General features: G+C 34.7%; 1 protein-coding gene across 1 annotated transcript in view; it reads right to left on the bottom strand.

Annotated features, from left to right (window-relative positions):
* The window catches only part of LOC137629571 (hemolymph clottable protein-like), a 46,687-nt gene extending 27,562 nt beyond the window's left edge, over positions 1-19,125 (bottom strand). Inside the window, exons 1-14 of the mRNA XM_068361009.1 lie at positions 18,967-19,125; positions 18,177-18,337; positions 16,560-16,700; positions 15,816-15,917; positions 14,688-14,785; positions 13,829-13,927; positions 12,893-13,097; positions 12,021-12,188; positions 8,386-8,499; positions 7,729-7,806; positions 6,824-7,008; positions 6,306-6,477; positions 5,021-5,218; positions 4,525-4,710 (exon numbers count right to left, since the gene is read on the bottom strand). Of these exons, the coding sequence (XP_068217110.1) occupies positions 4,525-4,710; positions 5,021-5,218; positions 6,306-6,477; positions 6,824-7,008; positions 7,729-7,806; positions 8,386-8,499; positions 12,021-12,188; positions 12,893-13,097; positions 13,829-13,927; positions 14,688-14,785; positions 15,816-15,917; positions 16,560-16,700; positions 18,177-18,337; positions 18,967-19,000 (1,941 nt within the window). The 5' untranslated portion in view covers positions 19,001-19,125. The remainder of the gene's footprint in view (positions 1-4,524; positions 4,711-5,020; positions 5,219-6,305; positions 6,478-6,823; positions 7,009-7,728; positions 7,807-8,385; positions 8,500-12,020; positions 12,189-12,892; positions 13,098-13,828; positions 13,928-14,687; positions 14,786-15,815; positions 15,918-16,559; positions 16,701-18,176; positions 18,338-18,966) is intronic.
* Between the last annotated feature and the right edge of the window lie 5,882 nt (positions 19,126-25,007).

Here is a 25,007-nt window from a genome sequence, read left to right as displayed (position 1 = left end):
ATAATACTTTGGGATTATACCCTCTTTTAGGAAAGTTTCATTAAAGATAATTGTGCCTGAGTGGCATTATTTTTGCTGTTGAGCTTTTCTATTGCTCCTATTTTTCTTTTATCATTACTGCGTTCTGTCAGTAACTGCTATGTTATTCATCGGCATGGAAGAGCAAACTGCATAGAAAGAATCTATAATTCTATTAAAAACAAACTTGTTGAGTTTGGTTCAATTAAGGTATGGTTGCTATGCATTACCAATAGGGTGCTGAGTGTCTCCTCTCATCATCAGACAAAGTCTGACTAAAGGATGGTTAGCCGACCCCTTATATACACCATCACACCAGCTATTAGTTGCTGATTGTTCCTTATGGACGGAGTCTGTACCTGGTTTGGGAAGCTGTTCTCCTACTGGCTGAGGCGCTAGCTGTGAGAGGCTGCGTCGCAGTCAGGTTGATGTTTGGTCTACAATCATTAGGCCCAGTCAGGGCTCACGGAGCGGCTCACTGATTGGCCAGCACGCTGTCTGAGCAGGGCTTGGAGTCAGGCAAGCTGTTCAGAGTCTGGGTCTGGGGAGTCCAGAGCTACTTACTGATTGGCTGAGGTGCTTGCTGGGGAGCTTCAATAGCAGGCAAGCTACCTGGCCACTCATCGTCATCGCCATCGTCGTTGTTACAAAGTTGACTGGAGGTGTTCCTTCAGCAGGATGAGAGGAGAAATCTGTTGTTCGTTATCAGGTTTGGTCTCTCTTGTTGGATGATCAGGGCCTCCAGGATTTTAAGCCTCTGCTGTCTGGGACACTGTCAGTGATCTTTGTATTCCTTATGATGTATTCTTGAACTACTCTCTTGTTGTGGGGGAGGAGCTGGTTGGTCTTGATAGCTCCCTGTGGGATGTGGTAGGAGATTCTTTTGGAGAGTCTCATTGTTTCCATTCCAGTGTAACGCTTAGAGGTTGAACCCTCCATACAAAAGACGCTCTCCAGCCCTTCCTTCAGGCCAAGACCCTCACAGACTGTGGACAGTACACTAGGGGGTGTTGTTTTTGGGGCTATGAGGACTGCTGCCAAATAACTTGAAGATGAGGCTGGCATTTCTGTCCGAAGAGCCGACAAGACTGGTGCCTTCGTTCTTATTGATCCCAGGGACTATCATTGATTGATTGATTTGAACTATCATGAGAAGCTGAACACTATCTTGGCTTGCACGTCTAAATTTAAATGACTTACTGGCAAATCTATAGAGGACAGCAAACGGTAGGCCAGTTACATCATCGATACCATCAACACTGCCTCCAATGCCATACACTTCAAGCCTATTACTGGTCACTTTGGGCAGGGTTACCTTTACGGGAATTTCAAGACCGATAAAGCTGAAAACCCTCTCCACTCTATTATTAGCCAGTGCCCAACACCGACCTACCAACTGGCCAAACGTCTTAATACCCTTCTGACCCTCTATGTTTTCGACCCTTACAGCGTGGTCTTTTCAGTGGAGTTCCTGACAGCTATCAAAGGACATTCCAGCATAGGTGTCACCGCTTTTCTCAACATGGAATCTCTATTTATGAACGTTCCTGTAGATTAGACCATCCAGTTTATCCTTGACCAAGTCTATAGAGATGACTTGAGTCTTCCACTCAACATCCCAGAGCCTGCACTCCGCACCCTCCTGGAAATCTTTACGAAAAAGGACCCCTTCTTCACCCTTTGTGGACATATGTACATTCAGAATGATAGTGTAGTGATGGACTCCCCTCTGGGTGTTCTTTTTGCCAACTTCTACATGCGATTCATCGAGGAGTGTGTTTTTGCACGTGTAAATAACCTGACACACGTCCACTACTTCGATGACACCTTCATAAAAGCCCCCTATATTGATAAACTTTGTAGGACCTATGAGGATGGCAGCTCTCTCAGATACATGATGGAAAGTCAGAACAATGGTCGCCTTCCCATCCTGGACGTCCTGGTCTCAAATGCTGTGCATGGTTATGATACCACCATCTGCACTAAATCCTCGGACTTTGACCTTTGCTTGAATGGTGATATTGAATGCCCCCACTAGATAAAAGACATCCACCAACCGTGCCAAACGTTCGTTAGGCCCTTTCCCATTGTTCTTCCTGGACAGGAACTGGATAGAATTACACAGGTCCTTGTTAACAACGGCTACACAAACAGGAAGCAGGTCAATGGAGAGGTCAAACATGCTATGTACAACTGTTACAAGACCGAGCCAAGCAGTGAGAGCATGCCTCCTAGTATCAACAAAGGCATCATGCACTGCTGGTATCAACAGGATGAGATGGCCATAAGAGACATCATAAAGAATCATGTCATCCTTGTTCAAGAAAACTAACATCACCCTCATCATTCACTATCAGACCATAGAGACCAGATCCCTCATTATGAGAAACAATCTAGCCCCTCCCATGCAGGACTTTCTGAAGAGGGCCAACATTCTTTTTTATTTCTATCAATGCTCAGTCCATTGATGTCCCAGATGTAAAATTGGAATGACAACGATAAGACATTCCAAAAGGTCGTCCTACCACGTTCAGTACAGAGCCATCAAGATGCATCAGCTCCTCACTCACAACAAGAACGTAGTTCAAGAGGACACCGTAAGGAATACAAAGATCATTGGCAGTGGCCTGAATGGCAGGAAAATTAGGATCCTGGAGGCCCTGCTCCTTCAAAAAAAAAAAAAAAAAAAAAAAAAGAGAGAGAGAGAGAGAGAGAGAGAGAGAGAGAGAGAGAGAGAGAGAGAGACCTAACCTGAACATAACCCAGGAGATGTTCCTCCTCCTCTCCTGCCAAAGGAACACTTCCAATAAACCTCGTAACGGCGACGAAAATGAGTGGCCTAGCAGCTTGTCTGCAACTGAGACTCTTCCAGCGAGCACCTCAGCCAATCAGCAAGCAGTTCTGTACTACCCAGAGCTGGACTTTGAGGGGCTGAACAGCTTCCGTGACCCCAAGCATCGCTCAGGTAACGTGTTGGCTGTGTCTACCCAAACCCTAACTCCACCCAACTCCATTGATTGTGAGTGAAATATCGGTCTGACTCTGACGGAGTCTCTCACTGCTATTTCTTCAGCCAATAGCAGGGCAGATCCCTCCCAGACCAACTACAGACTCCATCTCTGAGGACCAATCAGTGACCAGCAGCTGATGTGACGTGCCATCCACGGCGTATATAAGGAATCTCACCACTCCTTAACATGCTACGGGCCGACCAAGGGAAAGGCCCGTGCCAACATGAAGAGTTGGCTGTAATACACTACCACCACCACCACCACCACCCTTAACATGACTTTGCCTGATCCGTAACGTGTAGAAGCCATACTTTAATTGTACCGATCTTGACAAGATTACTTTTGGTAAAATTATAGATTTTTTCCCTATGAATTTTGCTCTCCCCCTACTGATGACTAAAATAGTGTAATTACTGGCAGAACACAGTACAGATGAAAGAATGAAATTACGAGAAATAGAAAAGCTTAACTGCAAAATTAACACCACTTAGGCAGCAATTACCTTTTAAGGAAATAATAATAATAATAATAATAATAATAATAATAATAATAATAATAATAATAATAATAATAATAATAATAATAACAACAACAACAATGATATTTTCACTGTTTTATCATCATACAGATTTTAAATATTTGCGATTTCATTTGTTACTATTGTTATTATTATTATTAATATCATCCTAATCATTATCATACGGAGAGAAAGAAATTTTCGGAGTGGCTAGGATAAATAAGAATGAAAAGAATATTGAGATGCTACTTGAAAATCCTTCAATTTGGGACAAGTAATGTTTATAAAAAGGTACTAAGTTTTTTTTCCAATATCAAACAATTTAGAAACATTCTATTAGATGCATTTAAAAAAATAGATTGAATAGCTGTGAGAACTCCACAGTGTAGGGAGTTTATTGGAGTTGACGCTGTGGGAAAACACACCAGAAATTAGTTTGGTACAACAAGAAATTAGAATTTGACCATAAACGTTATCAGAACAACCCAGTATTATAATTATAAAGTTAGATTTACTTAAGGATAAATCAATGTTGGGGAATTCTGCCGAATGTAGAAGTTTGAAGAGGTTAAAAGTTTGTTCGAATTTTTTTAATCTAAAAAAATAAATATGAGAATGTAAGAATTTCTAAGAAGAGGAACAGGAAAATTAACAGAGAAAGAATACAAACCTCGGCGTTATAAAATGTTCATGGGGAAAAAAATTCTTGAAAAGTGTGAAAAAAATATTACTGTATTGGAAAGAAAGAAATACTAAATGAAATGTTCTATGATAATTCAGAGGAAAGCGACATTCTTCCTATATGAGTTCATCTTCTATGTAGTGGTTATAAAACTGCGTGCTGAACGACGTAATAGTGTACGAGTGAAGTAGCATATTATGGAAAAATCTAATAGATTAATTAGCTATCATGATGATTCAGCCAAGTTTAAATTATTTTTGAAATAATTAACAAGTAGTGTTGACAAATACTCTTACCTCTGGTTCAGCCAAGGAGGGCAAATAACGGGCAGAGAGCCCCCATAGGGCATTGAACCTGAAGATTGACTGGTGGAATACAGTACCCAGAACAAAAGGCTTCATGGTGTCAAGGGTAAATGGTGTCCTCAAGTTCACCATGGCTTGCAGGTAGATCAATCGATGGAAGAGATCCGTATCATGCTCCTGGGAATATAGAAGAGTTTCAGAGAAACGGAATAACAGAAGATGCACTAACTTTTATAAAACACGACTCGCATGATAATTGGACATAACTATGTTATTCTTGAACATAGAGCTGATCATAATTAGCATGAGCTTGATTAAAGACAAAAAGGGCCATGTTGATAATTAAAATTGCGCAGCAAAAGCTAATACAGTTTGGTTAATCTTGTTCGTTGCACTGATGATAGTAAAACAGAATATGTTAAGCCCATATATAGATATGTTAACTAAATTTCACTATATTCATCAAAAACAAACAAAATAAACTCACCTCTAATCCTTGTCGTAGGTAAGGAATGAAGATGTTGGAAACGGTCACAAGATCACAAACATGTTCCTTCTCACAGGTATCCTCCCAGAAGTAGAGCCTTTTGTCGGAATCAAAGCACATAGCTCCCACCAAGTTTGAGAAAGAAATCAAAGCTACGGCCTTATCGGCCTCTGACCACGGCAGTTCCATCACCACTTCCTGCGGAAAATTTGCAGCATTTTCAAAGAAAGATTGATAAAAAGGAAATATTTATGATAGAACTGATAAGAATATAATGTAGTTTAAGAATTTGTATCATATCGATCTTTTGATATCTTATTCTAAATGATATGATGATTATTTCAACGCTCTGAAATGTAATCATTCATTTTGGTAAAGATGCAATTAATTAGTTATAAATTATGACGATGCCACCTGATCTCATGGTTATCTAAAGATAATCATTAGTCCCTCCTGTTTAGAATGATTTTCTACGTTCTATAACAAATCAGTGAAATTCAACTATTCGCCCAAAATAAACAACTAAGAAAATCAGTTACTCAGAAATATGAATGAGATAATCATTAGATTGATCAAACTATTTACATATCAAGTCATTAATATGGCATTTGATTACGTAGCACATCAGATAATCGAACATGACGTGGAAAAGATACTCTGAGATCCTGACCTTCAAATCTACTATTTGGTTAAAACCGTCGAATTGGTTACGGTCTAAAAGAATAATTAGAAGCGGAATTATACAATACTTCCTTTTTGCGAATTGCTCCTTTGCTGATCAAAGATGCTAAATTTGCTGATGCTTAACGTTAAGTCTAGTAATCAACAACTTATATTCCAATGAATATATATATATAGCCTATATATACATATATATACTGTATATATATATATATATATATATATATATATGAATATATATATATATATATGAATATATATATATATATATATATATATATATATATATATATATATATATGAATATATATATATATATATATATATATATATATACTGTGTATATATATATTTATGTATATATGTACATAAATACATATATATATATATATATATATATATATATATATATATATATATATATATGCATATATATACTTGGTAAAAATATAATATGAATTTGTCGTTGAATACTCAATGCAATATACATTTTTTGGGGGATAAAGAATAAAAGTTTTCTGTGTAAAATGCAATGGGTAGAAAAATTGTCACCATTCAGATTGAATAAAAGGTAACTCATCTCCCCTTGAAAAGGCCCACTCACCATGATCTTTGGGATGAGTGTCGGACTGACGGTAGTTTTAGGTAGGGTGCTGAAGAAGCTGTAGACGATATCTTCATAATGCAGCCTGAAATTCTGTTGTGGAATCAGCTTCAACAAGTGTTGGATGGAAGGCTCTGTTGCTGCAGACACCATCGCTTGGAGGAAGATATGCCTTCAAAGCAGAGAGGGAAAATATAAACTTCAGTTTTCTTACTTGGTTAAATTATTAGTCGTTCATCTCCATTATATATATATATATATATATATATATATATATATATATATATATATATATATATATATATATATGTATATATATGAGAGAGAGAGAGAGAGAGAGAGAGAGAGAGAGAGAGAGAGAGAGAGAGAGAGAGAGAGAGAGAGAGAGAGAGAGTTGATGTTAAATGCAGCCAATATCCACTGCTAGCATATAACACCAAGGGCTCTTTCCCTATTGAAAAGTGTAAGAAAATTATTAAAGTAAGTATAGCAATAAAAATAAATCCTGATTTACTTACAGACTGATATCAAAATCTGAACTTTTGGCTGCATCGAATCTGTTGTAAATACTTTCCAACTCCGCGGAATACAAGACAGACACTCCTTCAACAATGTGGCTCATTTCCTCTGCGATGCTGACAGTCTGGGAAGGATTCCTTGGCATGCGGTGGCTGAGGTCTTCTATCAGGTTGATGACGTAGCTCTGTTGGTCATTGAAGAGGAAGAAATTCACAGTTATATTCAACTGAAATTTTTTCCGGTGTAGATAAAGTCGGTTGATAAGTTCTGGATAGAGTCCATCTCTCTGAACGAGAGATTAAGTTATTTTTTACGGCTAGAAACACTCGCTTGTAACTATTTTCGAATCGTTTTTTATAGTAGTAGGAATCAAAGACCATGAATCAAGCGTTATTATTAAGTTCCATTGATTGGGTATTCTGTGTTTGACACTATGTAACGTTGGTATTCTTCAAGTGAAAATTTGTTTATCATCCCATTGGGCCGAAGAATAGAAATGCAAATGGTCCTATATACCCAGTATAACAGTCATTTTAATCTCTATTTGAAGATGTTCCTTGCCAATTTTCTTAGTTCTTAGTAAATATAACATTCTATCATTCAATGAAAGAACAAATGAAAAGGAATAAGGAGAGGGTGATGTTGTAGTTAACAGAAACATGGAAAGAAAACTATCATGGTGTTTGAGGTCTTTGCAAACACTTACATGCACACAAGCGTGCGCGCTCACACACACACCCGCCCACACACACACCCGCCCACACACACACACACACACACACATATATATATATATATATATATCTATATATATGTGTGTGTGTGTGTATGTGTGTATGTATATCTCAGAGTGTGTGTTTGTGTATAATATAATAAAATAATATGGATATTCCTGAATACACACCTGGATTTCTTGACGGACTGCTGCGGTGAGTTCTACTCCAGTGAGAATCTGTTCAAGGGTAGGCTGCGTTCCTTCGGCCTAGGCAAATAAAAATTATGTTTTTCAAATAATTAGTTTGTACCTGATATTAATATTACAGACCTATATAATGAAATACTTTTTATAGAACTTTATCTAGGTTTTCGTTTTATGAAATCTATCAGATATTTCGTAACAGTTTTTGTTCTATGCTGCCTTATTGCGTCAACACTATGTGATTGCAGATATTTGATATTAGATGACAATGACTAACCTGAACTCACAACAGAAGATATAATCTGATCAGGAACAAAAACAAGACTGAGTCTTGAACAAAATATTAATTGCTTGCTTGAAAGAAAAATCCAATCTTCTAGAAATATTCTTTCTCATCAAAGCATAGATATTAAGGGAAAGACAAATTTTTACCTTATCATTAAAGAAATCATAAGATAAATTCTATCTTCATATTCCTTTCAAATACTGCTCACATTAAGAACAGCCAGATGAAACCTTACTGATTTAGAGATTGAAATCTAACAAAAATAAAATGTTTAGTTGCCGGTGTACAGCCATACACTTTTATTAACATCATTCTATACTGTATGAAAAATAAGATTTTTCTGAGATGAAACTTACATGGTGATCAGCAATGGAATGTTCCACCTCAAAGCGCCAGGAACTGCAATGATGAGGTGCGTAGTCTATGATCAGGTGTTCTACGATTGTTCGGACGGCCTTCAACTCGAGGGTCTAAAATTGAAGGATACAGATTAGTTAGTAATTGTAACAATATGTGAATGTTGTGATCTAGATTATGTAAGAATTCAGTGTATGAATATTGTTTGGTACGCTATCCAAGTTTGTGAATGATATCTGTTGTTTATTATTAATCATCATATTTCGAGATAAATTCATTGAAAAATATGTTAACGTTAAATATTATAAGAAAGGTAAGAAGTCATTTTTCACGCTATGGTATACCAGACATTGTAGTAAGTGACTGTAGCTCACAATTCACACCAAATTAATTTCAAACTTTTGTAAAGAAATGGTCATTTGAACATGTGAGATCATCCCTTTACCATCATCAGTCAAATAGCAAAGCTGAAAATGCAATAAAGATAATAAAACAGTTGTTCACAAAACCAAAGGAGGATGGTCATGATCCTCTGTTAGTATTTCTTGAATGGAGAAATACTCCAACTGAGGGATTTAACTCTCCACCTGGTCAAAAGTTTTTTGGTAGAAGAACGAAAGTCAATTACCCACAACAGGAAATTTACTTAAACCCAAGACTGTTCATGGGTACTAGAAGTTCAAGCTAAGAAATTGATTAGGCAAGCTAAATATTATTACTGATCATGTAAAAGTGAAGGCTCATGAAAACCATGTGATGTCATTCGTGTGCAGCCAGTTCCAGGAAAAACAATGGAAGAATTGCTAGGTAATAAAAGAGGTTTCAAAAAGGAAATACAAATATGTATATATACAAGTTTACTTACACTCACATACATATATAATTTTATATATATATATATATATATATATATATATATATATATATATATATATATATATAAATGTGTGTGTATGTATGAGTATGTGCGATTTTGTGTATGCATACACATATACATATATATATATATATAATATATATACATATATATATATATATATATATATATATATATATATATATATATATGATAAATTTTGCACCTTTAGACATGTTTTTCATATTCAAATAAGCCATATATTTTTGATACATTAATGTCTGGATTCTCTTAACGACCTCGGGATCAGAGACTCAGGTGAAATCACTCAAAGACAATAGCTTCTGACCGGCCAGGAGTCGAACCCTGGTCCAGTAAACTTGTATGTACAGTGACATACCACTAGGCCACGAAGAAAGATAAAAGTCAATAACAATTCTTCTGTACTTATACCTGTCGAATTCGGGTTTTTTGTAATTATAATTAAAATCATCCCATTTTCACCATCGGAGCTAATTGGTATGTTTGTGACTTGTCATTCAATTAATGATAAATTTTGAACATTTAGACGTGTTTTTCATATTCAAATAAGCCATATATTTTTGATACATTAATGTCTGGATTCTCTTAACGACCTCAGGATCAGAGCCCCAGCCGAAATCACACAAAGACAATAGCTTCTGTCCAGCCGGGAGTCGAACTCTGCTCCAGGAAACTTGTATGTACAGTGACATACCATTTGTCCACGAAGAAAGATAAAAGTCAATGACAATGCTTTTGTATTTATACCTGTCGAATTCAGGTTTTTTATACTTAGAATTGAAATCAACCCATCTTCACTATTGCAGCTAATTGATATGCTTGTGACTTGGCATTCAATTAATGATAGATTTTGCATATTTAGACGTGTTTTTCATGTTCAAATAAGCCATATATTTTTTATACATTAATGTCTGGATTCTCCTAACGAACTCGGGATCAGAGCCCCAGGTGAATTCACACAAAGTCAATAGCTTCTGACCAGCTGGGAGTCGAACCCTTGTCCAGGAAACTTGTAAGTACAGTGACATACCACTTGGCCACGAAGAAAGATAAAAGTCAATGACAATTCTTCTGTACTTATACCTGTCGAATTCAGGTTTTTTGTACTTAGAATTGAAATCAACCCATCTTCACCATCGTAGCTAATTGGTATGTTTGTGACTTGGCCTTCGATTAATGATAAAATTTGCACATTTAGACGTGTTTTTCATATATAAATAAGCCATATATTTTTTATACAATAATGTCTGGATTCTCTTAACGACCTGCAGAGACTGGAGAGAAAGATTAATGGAAAGCTGAGAGATGAGCAAGCATGATTTAGAAAAGGTAGAAGTTGCACTGACCAAATTCTCATTTTGAGACATGTACAACAATGCGTAGAATATAGAAATGCCCTTTTGATGGCATTTGATATTGTGCACTGGCCAATTTTGTGGAGAGTCCTACGATATGGAATTCCTATTAGATATGTAAATTTGATTAAGTCTGTTCATGAGTAAAGCAAGTGCAAAGTTAATGGTAATGGAGTATTATCAAATGAATTTCCAGTGAACAGCAGAGTACTCCAAGGGAATGTGTTGTCACCTATGTTGTTTATCCTCCTCATGGATTTTGTAATGCATAGAACAGTCAGAGATGGTGGAGAAGGATTGGACTGGATTGGTGATAGGAATTTAGCAGGCCTAGATTATGCTGATAACCCTGTCCTTGTTAGCTGAACACCATAGGATTTGCAATGCTTGCTTACCAGAATGCATGAAATATCACATGAGGCTGGACTAAAGATAAATAAAAGAAAGACAGATGATGAGAACGGAGTTTGCAATGGAAGATGAAATGTCATTGAAAGGAGAAAGGATTAATGAGGTAGAATCATTCAAGTATTTAGGGACTATGATCTCCAATACAGGGTCTTTAGTGAAAGATTGAAAAAAGCAAATCAGACAATGGCTAAGTTAAGTATAATTTGGAAATCAAATCGCTTGAAATTACATATAAAAACCAGACTATACATAAGTTTAGTGATGTCGGTGTTACTCTATGGATATGAGTCATGGTATGGCAATGAAACAATCTCCAATAGATATAGTAGATTTCAGAACAAAGCCCTCAGAATAATATTGGGAGTTAAATGGTAGGACAGGATTAGAAATGAAACTATAGAAGAGATTACTCGAGTGTCATATGTGGATGACATCATGATGAGGGATAGATGGAGGTAGTTTGGCCATGCTTTTCCCACTCTCCAAAAGAGATTAGTTCACCAAACGTTTAGCTGGGCGAAGAAGATGATGAAGATAGAGACGACTGGCGAAATCTAACCGAGCTCCTTTGCGTCCATAGGAGTAGGAAGAGATGATGATGAACCAAATGATAATTAATACATGATAACTCTATATACAAAGAGAAGGACAGTAACGATGGCCTCGGATATGGAGATCAAGGACGAAATACAGAATCCATCTGTCTTGTCACCTGGTCCATGAACAAGGACAAGATAATCCACCTATCCTCTAACCTAGTCTGTGTACAAAGACGAGATATTCCCCCTATTTCCTCACCTGGTTCGTGAACAAAGACAAAATAATCCTCCTATCTTCTCAACTGGTTCGTGAACAAAGTCAAGTTAATCCACCTTTCTTCTCACCTGGTTAGTGAACAAAGACTAGATAATGCGTCTATTTCCCAACCTAGTTCATGAACAAAAACAAGGAAATCATTTTTTCTTCTCACCTGGTTCGTGAAAGTGTCGTAGTGCTCAGTTCGATCAAGAGAATACGCTGTTATTTCCCCCTCGATAAAGGCTTTTTCGATTCTCATGCCATTTGAGTCACCACGAATGATGAAGGTCCCAGTCGAAGACCGATGGAGGAACTCCATTTCATGGGAGTGGACATTTCCCTGAAAGAATCGTCAGTAATTTCATGGTTAGGAAAAAGGATATTTTGCCGGTTAACGTCGATTAATTGGTATCAAATGTAAGAAAATTTCCTAATGTTAACTATATATACAAAGTAGTCCCCAATGATTATTTTACAATCATAGAGTTAAACTAATCCCATTCATTTTTCCCTTAACCTTATACACTAAGTAATTCCTTTATGTTTTCTAATGCATCCATTGAAGCTAATATAACCGTTTTCTAAATTTGGTAGCCTTTCCCTTATGCCATTAACTATACATAACATTTATAAATTTTTTTTTTTTATAAATTGATCATATTTTTTTATTTGTTATTATTAACTATCACTAAAACTCAATCTTCCATTAAAGTTTTAATGCAATATTATCAACACAAATAAAAACTAACCCTTGCAGTATTATAAGACATTTTGAACATGCAAAAAACTTAGAATTTTTTTTATCATATGTTGTTCATAAGCCACCGGTCTCTTTAACTGGATTCTTCAAATGCTCATTTGATGCACCAAACTATAATAATCACCCTTATTCAAGTCGTATATTTATTTGCTTGCAAGGTTAACCCGCTTAAAGTTAGCAACGAAAACCCAGAGGGCTTTCAACACGAAATTATCCGTTTTTATCTTTCTTTTCCATCTCAGATATGTGGAAAGTAAACTGTTTGTGAAGAGGCTGACAATTACCTGCATAGAGACGTTGTATTCACACCTTTCGAAGTCGGTAGTTTTTTTGACATGCCAAAGGGTGTCACTGATGGAAGGGCCACCAGCTGTGTATCTACCACCGGCAGTTTTGCTGCCCTTCGAAGTTTTGGAGGAAGTTTTGGAAGAGGTTTTGGAAGAAGTTTTGGAGGTCTTCGATCCCTTTCGGCCCTTGGCTCCAGTAAAACTATACAAAAAAGTGAGGTAGTTGAGTCATGTCTAATAGATTACGAAAAAAAAATAATCTTTCTGTTCCTATACATGTAATATACATTGACGTCTGCCTTAATTGTATGAAAGCGATTTGTATATTAAAGAGGTGAATTCTTGAGTGTATATTAGCAAAGATTTAAGTCAAAAGATATAATTATTATGTGATTATTGGTAAATGCAAAATTTATGTGGTCACCATTGAGGAGATCGTAGAGGCAATAACATTGCACAGGAGCAAATATTTATGATTAGATAACTGTGGGGAATATAAAGTTGTTGACGATCCGTAGTCCAGCAAATCACGTTATTCATTGTCATGCATGCATCGTTTGACAACTTTAGGACCATTAAAAGGAATACATACAGTGCCTTTATATAAATAGAATTATAGTTAAACCACACTTTACATTATTCTTACCAATGCTTAACTTTCCTAACTATTCGATAAGCTCGATAAATACCTAAGATGCATCCCAGACCATCCAAGACTGGAAGACTGGAAGATGCAAAATACTCCGGAAGATGCATTAGCAACTCTCTGGTGGATATACGAGGTGCCTCACACTGAGGGACCCGGGGGAACCCAAACATAAAATAAGGCAAGGCAAAGGTAAGGTAAGGCAATGGTTAGCTAGCTAAGTGGCTTCACTCGTCTTCACCCATCTTTTCTAACAGATAAAACAAAAACTAGCACTGTAGACTTACTCTCCTGATTCAGCTCCCTCTCTCTGAGTGTCGCCCTCAATCTCATGGTCACGGTTGAAGATGGCCGAATCCTCTTGGGGGAACTTGTATATGCTGTACCTGTAAGAGACGATAATGTCATGAAATTATCTCCCAAATATTCTCACTTTAAAAGAGTTTCTTTACAGTAAATACTGAAGTTACTCGTTAAAACTGGCCGATTTTTATGGTGGAAAACTTCAAGAGAGATACAATATTATCATATATATGTATATATATATATATATATATATATATATATATATGTATATATATATATTTATATATCTATATATATTTATGTATATATATAGATATATATCTACATATATATACAGTATATATGTATATGTATACATATACATATATATATGCTGTATATATATATATATATATATATATATATATATATATATATATATATATTCATATATACATATATATATATATATATATATATATACATACATACATATGCACATATATGCATGCATATATATTTATATATAGAGTACATATGTATATGTATATATATATATATATATATACAGTATATATGTATATGTATATACATATATGTACACACACACACACACACATATATATATATATATATATATATATATATTATATACTGTAATTACGAATACATATACGTGCGCATTTACCCTGATATAAGTATGCATATATATAATGTGTTATAGATACAGTAGATAGAAATGCATGTGCGTGAGTTTGTGTGTGTACATATTTGTGTTCGCATACCTCATTGTGCATTTGAATGAAAGGAATATTCCTAACAACCTCTTTTAAGAATATAACTAAGATCTATTTGACTTACCAGTTAGTGCAGCGTCCCACGAGAGTTTCCTCCATTGGACCATAGTTGAGATGGGTGACGACATCAGGGCGAGATTCTTGAGTGGTAGATTGAAGTTCCTGTTTATTTTTTTTTCATTTTTTTAGAGAGAGAAAATTAGGATATTAGATACTGGTATAAATATTTCGCCATTATTTGTGGTTGTTTTATGAATGCTAAAATATATTTATGACTTGGAATTTTTTTTTTTTTTTATATTGGCCTTATAGTGAACTTACTTTTAAGTGGAATTTACTTTTACAAGTAAATTTCAATAAATCGAACGATCTATAGTAAAACTTTATGTAATGACAAATAATAATTAAAATAAACACCTAGAGAAAAAGGAAAACAATAGAATTTATTGATTCTAGTTCAAAGAGTCTGTTACTATAAACATGATATAATTTAATGATATTTCGTTTTTTTATTTTTTCATATTTTTATGGTGTTCTATTCAAGGCCCTCTACACAGTATCAAATTTCGAGGAAGATATTTTCTAGTCTAGAATCAATGAATTCTATTGTTTTCCTTTTTCTTTAAATTTTTTTTTCTAATTGTCATTTTCCAGTACATAAAATTTTACTCGATTTACTCAAATTTACTCGTAAAAATATAGACTCAATGGTAAGTTAACTATAAGATATATGAAAAAAAAAAAAAAGGTTAATCCTGAATATATCTTGTGAATCATAAAACAAACCCACATGGAGTAGAAAACGTCTGTGCTAATTTTATATAGAAACTGCAGTGAATTCAACTTTGCAGGTATTTTTTTTTTTTTTTATAATTTCATACCATTGAACTAAGGGTTGAAGTTATATACTCTTGCTTACCCACTAAATGGAATACTTTGAAGGCTGTGTATTTTCTAGTCAAAATTCAAAGCCTGACTTCAGTACCTGAGAGCATTAGTCACAGAAATATATATGTAACGTTTTATATATATATATATATATATATATATATATATATATATATATATATATATATATACAGTCCTGCTGCAGACACCCACCCCATATGGAAATAACCTAAAGATTCTGATTATACTGAATATGCTATTTGCCTGATTCAGGATAGTTTGCCTATCCTACAGAAATCCTTACCCCGAAAGGAGTTATCCTGAAGATGTTGATAATTGACTTCCTAATGTTGGTGATCCACACTGGTTCTACTGGAACTTCCAAGAACTCGAAGACGAAAGGTTTCTGAAAGCAATGGAAAAACGATAATCTTCATGTTTGAGGATTCTGTAAACGTCTTCAAAATAGGGCTTTGCTTTGAGTAAGGCAATGCTGTAAATCCTAAAGAGGAAGACGATATATTCTGAAATTTTCCCTTAAAAATTAGGATAAATTCTTTAGTCTGATGATACTAGACATGCAGAAACTTAAAGAAAAAAAAACATCGGAATACTGTTGTTTGAAAATGGATACATTTAATTTGATAGATAAATCACCTTCAAGAATTGGAGAAGGTTTCTTTCAATCAAACCCTTTGTAAAAAATAAACCTATGATAATCCGGTAGTACAGGAAATATATAAAGAATATTCATTGGAAGTAGATGTTATATATCAGGATCAGTCCAAAGATGAAGAAGATTTTTTCAAAATTCTACCACGAACGATATTGGCGTATATATGTAAAACGGTATTAAAATATCAGTCGTAGAAGAGCAAACGAAACGTTATTCTTCTCATAGACTAGAGATAATAACTGTACTTTTCAATTTGTATATTCATAAGAGGAAAAATTAGTTAGGAGAGAGAGAGAGAGAGAGAGAGAGAGAGAGAGAGAGAGAGAGAGAGAGAGAGAGAGAGAGAGAGAGAGAGGAGATTAGTCAACTTACCTTATCTTGGGCAATCTTGACTTTGAAAGGCTTTTGCAACAACTCGATTCCATTTTCCAGTGGATGGTACTCGATGGGCAGAGGAGCTCTCATATCACAGTGCAATACATCGTGGAAGTCACCAACCTCCACGTGACTGAACTGAAAAAGAAAAAAATATTTTGAGCAAATAGTCATTTGATGAAATAAAATCACGTTACTTTTTGCAATGAAAAGGGGACATTATTACACCTTTCTCTTTGATAAGGGTCTTAGATAAGCATGTATAATATAAGATGCTGAAGTTTTTTCATGGAGTGCTGTACTTAACTTTAGAAAATCACATTTATATTAAGTGAGTTAATGAAGATTCATTTGAATAGCAAGAAGGAAGTGTTAGTAGTTTTGATTTTTATGATCATAGAAAACTGACTATCAACAAGGACCCACGCAGCTTTAGTGCTGGAGAAATTCTGCCGTAATGGTAACTCAAATTATTAAATCTTACAAAACCCTAGTATGAGCTACATAGCCGTTATAGTTTTAGGGATTCGACGTTTTTTTAAAGAAAACACTTTTTTAAATATACAGTAAAGGGTTAGAATAAAGAAATCAAGTTGTAAATTAAAAAAAAGAAAAAGAAAATACCATAGTTACGAACTATGATAATCAGAAAAAAAATTACGTTATCAACTTTCATCATTATTTAACAGTAGTTATTAAAACTAGAAAATTATATTAGTTAAACTAGATAACAGTTCTTGAGACCATGTGGATATTACTGTTAATCATTGAGTAGGTTTTGGAACTAAGGAGCAATCTCACGTTTACAGGAATATTAACAATTTAAACGTTTACCGGAATATTAACAATTAAAAAAGCCAAAGATTAAATTCATTTGGATGTGATTATAGAAATACAAATAGATACTTTTCCCGATTGAAAACTCATGAAAATTCATTGAAATAACTGTTTAGAGTCAATAGTGGATTATTAACAGGAAAAGGTCTTTCTTCTACCAGAAGAGAAGGTTGAACAAATCACTGATATATTTTTTCAAGTAAAAATAACTGTTCGAACCAAGAATGTATACTAAGAAAAGAGGATAGAATGAAGCATTAAAATAACTTTCAAGTAAAAATAGTTGTTAGAACTAAGAATGTATTATTAACAAGAAAAGTAGGTAAAACCAAGAATTACTTTCCTCTAAAATTAGCTGTTAGAACCAAGAATGTATTATTAATAAGAAAAGAAGGTAAAACCAAGCATTAATTTAACTTTCCAGTAAAAATAGCCATTATAACCAAAAATGTGTTTTTAAGAAGAAAAGAATGTTGAACCAAGCATTGATATATTTGTTTCCACCAATGTAGCTATTAGAGCTAAAAGTTTTTAGCTAGAAAATAGCTGTTAGAACCAAGAATGTATTATTAACCCCCCCCCCCAAAAAAAAGGGAGAGCCAAGCATTGACATATTTGTTTTCACCAAAAGATCTATTAAAACTAAACGGTTTCCGTTTACCTGAAAAATGGCTGTTAGAACCAAGAATGTATTATTAACAAGAAAAGAAGGTAGAGCAAAGCATTGACATAGTTTTCACCAAAAATAGCTTTCAGAACTAAAGGTTTTCAGTTTACCTGGAAAATAGCTGTATAGTCTTCAGCCACCTGGACTTCGATGTCTGTTTTGATGCCGACGGCCGAGAACTGATGTCTCAGTTCCGTGATGCCGGAAGCCAAACGTCCGCTGTACCGGTAGTGATACTCCAGTCCGGGTTGCAGGGAAGAACACAGACCCGCTTCGGATAATAATTCACATTAGGACATTGAGTAGATTGTGGGTTTTAGTATGAGGAACCATGATATACAACTATAGTCCTCACTCATGCATGAAAACAAGTATTTTGTATTAATTTTTCTTATTATTTTACTTATACAATTATATGAGAATATATGCATGCATATACGAGTATATATATATATATATATATATATATATATATATATACATACATATATATATGTATATGTGTGTGTATAAATCTGCATATATATGTAGATATATATATATATATATATATATATATATTAAAATGTATGTTTACACAGGTGTACACAAATGTATTTGTGCTCGAAGTACATAGTTATATATGAGATGGTGTGTATGTGGTTGTTTTTTGGGGTTTTCGTAGTTTTAATGCAACACAGATATAAGGGTATATCTTCCCAAGTGAATCAAATTACGGAAAAAGAAGATATACAATGATATTCTTGGCTGACCTTGCTGTAACATTTACAAAAATACAAAAGGCAGTGTGAATCTTTTCCTGAGTCCATAGCTATTCCTCTACTTAAGTTTCCCTTCCAAAATTATATACATTATTATTGTAGAAAGCTTAAAAAACATAACGAATTCCAACATTCTTACCCAACAGCGTGAGGAAAAAGGCTACCGCTCTCATGGTGCCAAGGATTAGATGAGCTTCCTTTGTTTGAGCCAAGAGCCACTAAGGAGGCCGTCCGAACGATGTCACGGACTCTCCAAGAGTGAGGGCCACAACAGTTAGGAGCTTGCTTGGAGGCACTCGCTTAGACGCATCCCGTATGGTTGATGCCAGAAATTGCCAGAAGATATATTTATACTTGAAGGGCTGACATGCTGAATTTATTAAGCTTTCGATGACTTCATTTACCTCGGTGAATTCAGTTTCGAGTTTTCGATCTCATTCATCTCGAAGAATTCCAGAAATTAGGACTAATTCATTAAGCAAAATATTGAAATCATCCCCACGGATTTTAATCGGACTATGGGGCAACCGTGACGTCATGTACAGCTTCGGTGGTAACTGTGCCAGACAGTGTTGAACTCACATACAAACATACCATCACCACCTTACAGATGTACGGTGGAGGGGGTGGGGGTTGCTAGGGGACCGCCATCTATGGCGTCTGTAACTCAAGCCCCCTTAGTAACCGCGATGTTTAACCGGCAGATGTTGTTACTAAGGCAACCCAACATAACACCAACCGGCTTCGACATTAATTTCCCCTCTGATCAGAGTCGCAACTCATTTGCATAATTTTCAACAACATCTTTGTTGACCGAGTGCATGTTGGTGCAGTCATATGGACTTATACTTTTATTATATCGAATTACTCTTTTCAAGATTCTCTTTAAATAGTTTTACTCGGTTGTCTAATTATTATCTGGGCGATGCCCTTATAATAATAATAATAATAATAATAATAATTCTTTTTTTTTTTGAAATGGCAAATTGATTGATTGATTGAAAGTTTTCTGGCATCCTGACATCTAAGGATTTGAAATGGCAAAAAGTAAATATAGAATATTAGAGAAGTTCCCTAAAGCCTTTTCAAATATATCTCGCAATCCAAAGTTTTGATGTTGGACTCTTAATTTTTGTTCATGAAGATACAGTACTTTGCAATTCATAATTCTTTTTGGTAAGTGTTTTGATGTTGAATTGATTTTAGCTTCATTGATTTTCCAGAACTTAAAATATAAGCTTTTTGTATTCCAGAGATTTGAAGTTCAATTTCATAAAACCTTCCAGCAAGATCGTTTATCAATTCATAAATTTCGAACTGAACTATATCACCTAAGGATGGCAAGGAAGCTTATCTAATATTCTATTTACCATTTGCCTTATTAGTTTCAGGAAATTATGCTTAAAAACACAGTTTATTTGATTTTGGATCGCTGCCGTTTGAAGCTAAAAATTTTAAGTTTATTAAACATATGTTTTGAGAAGTTCCTCTTTTGTGAAAAATTACTCTTTGATGGAAGTTTTTTTCATGGAGAAATTTTGTTGAAATATTTAATTTTTGTTATTTACCTTTTACCTCAAGCTTCAATCATTGCTGGGCATTAGGGGTAAATAATAATCAACTTGTATCAAACACAGATTCCCCAACTAATATATATGTCAATTTGAAAGAATATCACAAAGACTTTCTCAACGAAGGAACATTTTTTTTTATCTTTCATAAGCATCAAGAGTTATATAAGGTAATTTAAAAGTATATTTATTTTCAAATACGATTCGAGGCTCTTAATGAGAATGGCAATGGCGCTAATTCAATCAACCTCGCAAATTACCATTAATGTACCGAGTCTTATCTGCAGCTCCTATGAAGATGTCATGTAACTCCAAGGTTCATGACACCCTGATGGTACAGAAACTATGGAGCTTGAAAGACGTCAGATGAATTGAATACTAAAGCATATATAGAGTTTATGTAGTTATAGGTAGTAGGTTGGCCTTGGCACCAGCCACCCGTTGAGATACTACTGCTAGAGAGTTATTGGGCCCTTTGACTGGCCAGGGAGTAGTACATTGGACTTTCTCGCTGTTACGGCTCATTATCCCTGTGCATACACAGACATCGAATGATCTGGCCTATTCGGTACATATTTTACTCTGTCATGACAACACTGAGATTACCAAAACGATATTCTTCACTCAAGGGTTTACTGCACTGTAATTGTTCAGTGGCTACTTTCCGCTTGGTAAGGGTAGAAGAGACTCTTTAGCTATAATAAGCAGCTCTTCTAGGAGAAGGACACTGCAAAATCAAACCATAGTTTTCTAATCTTGGGTAGTGCCATCGCCTCTATACCATGATCTTCCACTGTCTTGGGATAGAGTTCTCTTGCTTGAGGGTACACCTGGGCACACTGTTTAATCTGATTTTATTTCCCCTTCGTTTTTTAATTTTTCATATCTTATGTAAGAAAGATTTATTTTAGTATTTTTACTGTTCTTAAAATATGTTATTTTAATTATTAATTACTTCTCTTGTAATTTATTTATTTCGTTATTTCCTTCCCTCACTTGGCTATTATTTCTGTTGGAGCCATCAGGCTTATAGCATCCAGCTTTTCCAGCTAGGGTTGTAGCTTAGAAAATAATAATAATATTAATGATAGTAATAATAACAACAATAACAACAACTACAATGATAATAATAATAATAATAATAATAATAATAATAATAATAATAATAATGACAATGAGATTTTCTTTTAATAATAAGCCGATAGCCTTATAATGATAATGAGAATAACGTATTATCATCATTATCAGATTTTAGGTCTAAGAATATCTTCTATAAATAAAAGACCTCCAATGAGTTATGGTATCTTCTCACTGTCGCCCCTCTTAAACAGCACTTTCATCCATAAGATTACTAAGACGTACGTAGATGTTACCCGAGAACATTAGTACGCAATAATTCAAGAGACTTGGACACGAACTGCAATGATAATGGTTTACTCTTGCAGTTATATAAATTACATCTCCAGCATCGCACTGTGAACATTCTTAACAGAAAATACGTACGGGTTTTGTGATTCTCTAGATACCCTGATAGGGTAACAATATTATAATAATCATAAAGTTGAATACAGACAAAAAATACCTTTTCATCTTCGTATATGTTATAAAAACAAGCATTTCCATTATAATTGTCTATCTTGACAAACAGCTGAGAAGACGTAGTTCATATATGAAAAGCAAGTTGTTCGATACTCAAAATATCCTAATGTGACTGTTTCAACTAAAAGCAACATAAAATGTAAATAACATTATGATATAAATCATTTAAAGACATTCTATTTTTGTCTAAAGAAAAAAATTTGAAATAGATTTTGAAAGAATCTTAAATAATTCTTGAAAATAAGAATGCTAAGTAGTTCAATGAAAGTTGAAATATCAACTCACCGGTTTGGATAATAAGCAAAATGTAGATATTGTGTGGTACGGAGTACCAGTCAATGCCAGTGATCATTACACAGTGGATGGAATATAGTCTGAGATTAGTTATTCAACTAAGTTTACTTAATATAATCTTAACCTTCTACCCACTTATGTGAATAATCTTAACCTTCTACCCACTTATGTTAACCATGAGCTAGCAGTTCTTCTAGGAGAAGGACACTCCAAAATCAAACCATTGTTCTCTAGTCTTGGGTAGTGCCATAGCCTCTGTACCATGGTCTTCCACTGTCTTGGGTTAGAGTTCTCTTGCTTGAGGGTACACTCGGGCACACTATTCTATCTAATTTCTCTTCCTCTTGTTTTGTTTAAGTTTTTATGTTTTATATAGGAAATGTCTTTTTTTAGTGTTGTTACTGCTCTTAAAATATTTTATTTTTCCTTGTTTCCTTTCCTCACTGGGTTATTTTCCCTGTTGGGGCCCCTGGGCTCATAGCATCCTGCTTTTCCAACTAGGGTTGCAGCTTAGCAAATAATAATATTAATAATAATAATAATAATAATAATAATAATAATAATAATAGTATCAGGATTAATAGAGTACTTTATTAATCCTGGTAAGTACTTCAGAGGAACGACTCTGTCCCCCTTGAAACAATTTTATTTTGGGGTCATTTCAATTGAATTCAAATCTTTTTTGTTCCCCAACCAAATTTCATAATTTATAAAGTATTTTGAAGATAACTAATTTAGTTATCTGTAGTTCATTTATTCAAACCTTAAAATGCAGATTGATACATGGAAAAATACATTGTGATTATCTTGAAGTATCCACATTGCTCCCCTTCAGCAATATGAAATGAGAGAGAGAGAGAGAGAGAGAGAGAGAGAGAGAGAGAGAGAGAGAGAGAGAGAGATTCACGGACAATTGAGCTGTGCTTGCAGCTTCTAACAACATTGCATTACACATGAATGAATGTTGTATTTTCGCCTAACAATGGCCATATAAATAAACGGCTAACGTCTGATTAAAATTGAGTAGAAACAAAAACTGTATAAAACTCGTAACAAACAATAAGGAGATAATATAAAAAAAAATGTAAGACCAGCCTACAATAAAAAGGGACTTGAATCGAAACTTAGGAAAACACTCTTCTTGAATTGATCATTTTATAAAACTTCTGGGATTTTTTTTTTCTTTTTACGAAAAGTTCTCATTAGCAACATTCAATCAAAAAGCCTTCGTTATCTGGAAAAATTCCCATGTGACATATCTTATTATTAAGATAAAAAAAAATCCTTCATACTAATTCTTGAATTACCAGTAACAGTAATATAGATTCTCGCAATCTTTTGTTTGTTGTCTCAAAATCAGTATAACTTATGGAATGCGCAGGATTTTGTTTATCTAGATAATATAAACACATACTCTAAGGTATTTTTGCTAATTGCTTCCAAAAGCTACCCAATCCTAATCAGTTTGCTTGTTGACACTTGGTCATTTCATATTACTCAAATAGGGCTTTTTTCATGTTGAAACTCATTATCTATAACGAACCTAAATAATGTATTGACCCTCCCATTTCTTGTCAACGTTTGCAAATTCTTCCATGGCATGAAATAGCTTATCAATTGAAACAAAAGCTAAGAAAAAAGTACCGTTAGACTTAAAAGCTCCTGACACAGATAGCTCGGAAGAAGTGCACCCTGTCAAACATTTACTTCGCTGTGATAAACCCAACAGAAAGTGAACTTCTTCTTTAGATTGCCCTGAGCTTCTCTCCGGACAGGTGGTTTTCCTGGCGGGTAGGTGTGGTGGTTGCAGATCAGCGGGGCCTGGAAGTATATATTTTTTTTTTCACCTAGTTAGGGGCGAGAAGAGAGGTTTTATAGTGGTAGGGGAAAGGCTGTATAGCAGAGAGTCCCAGTGAGTAGAAGAGTCTGGGAGAGGAAAGGAGGATTCCCAGTGGGAGAAGAAAGAAGCAGTTTTAAGTGTAAGTACTTATTGCTGCTTGCAAAGGTCAATTTAGATTTCGCAACATGTTGCGAGCTTGTATAAACAGAAAGTGAAGGGCGAGATGCCAGAGGTGTACCAGGAATTCCTGTGTCTATCTGTACGTACAACCCTATAATAAACGGCAAAAATGTCATCACTCGTCTGCCAAACATCAGTTTCCATTATCTAACATCCTTCGTTTATGATTCTCGGCTTTCGGCGAATTCGGCAAAGGTTTTGATCTCGAAATCTTGAGGAACTGCGTCTGGTGTCTGTCCGTCCCGGAATCGAAGGTCGACGCGACCGAAGAAGTTGTTGATGTCATAGTACTGACTTGAGACCTCGCAGGGAATCGAAGCTTCTGGGTAGTCGCAAACCTGAGGGCATAATGTGTTTACATTCATTCTGTTTTTTTTTTTTTTTTTTTTTTTTTTTTTTTTTTTTTTTTTTTGATATGTGAAATACTTATGTGAATATTCTGCAAGATCATTGAAAAAAATTATTTTATTTGTGAATATCACAGGAGCTTTAGTTTATGATGTTTATAACCTACGTAAGTGCAGCCAAGTCATGTGTGATTATTTTTGGTATGTATAAGATTTTACAAATCAGTTTTTTTTTTGTTTTGTTTTGGAAATGGGTTGTTTTTATCTTCCCCCAAAAACTAAAATAGGATAGTTAGAGAATCTCCCGTCTTGATTTATGTTTATATATATATATATATATATATATATA

The sequence above is a fragment of the Palaemon carinicauda genome, chromosome 37, assembly GCF_036898095.1.
Source record: "Palaemon carinicauda isolate YSFRI2023 chromosome 37, ASM3689809v2, whole genome shotgun sequence".
Lineage (NCBI taxonomy): Eukaryota > Metazoa > Arthropoda > Malacostraca > Decapoda > Palaemonidae > Palaemon > Palaemon carinicauda.
Note: the sequence above shows the minus strand (reverse complement) of the source record. Positions and strands in the feature narration are given on the sequence as shown.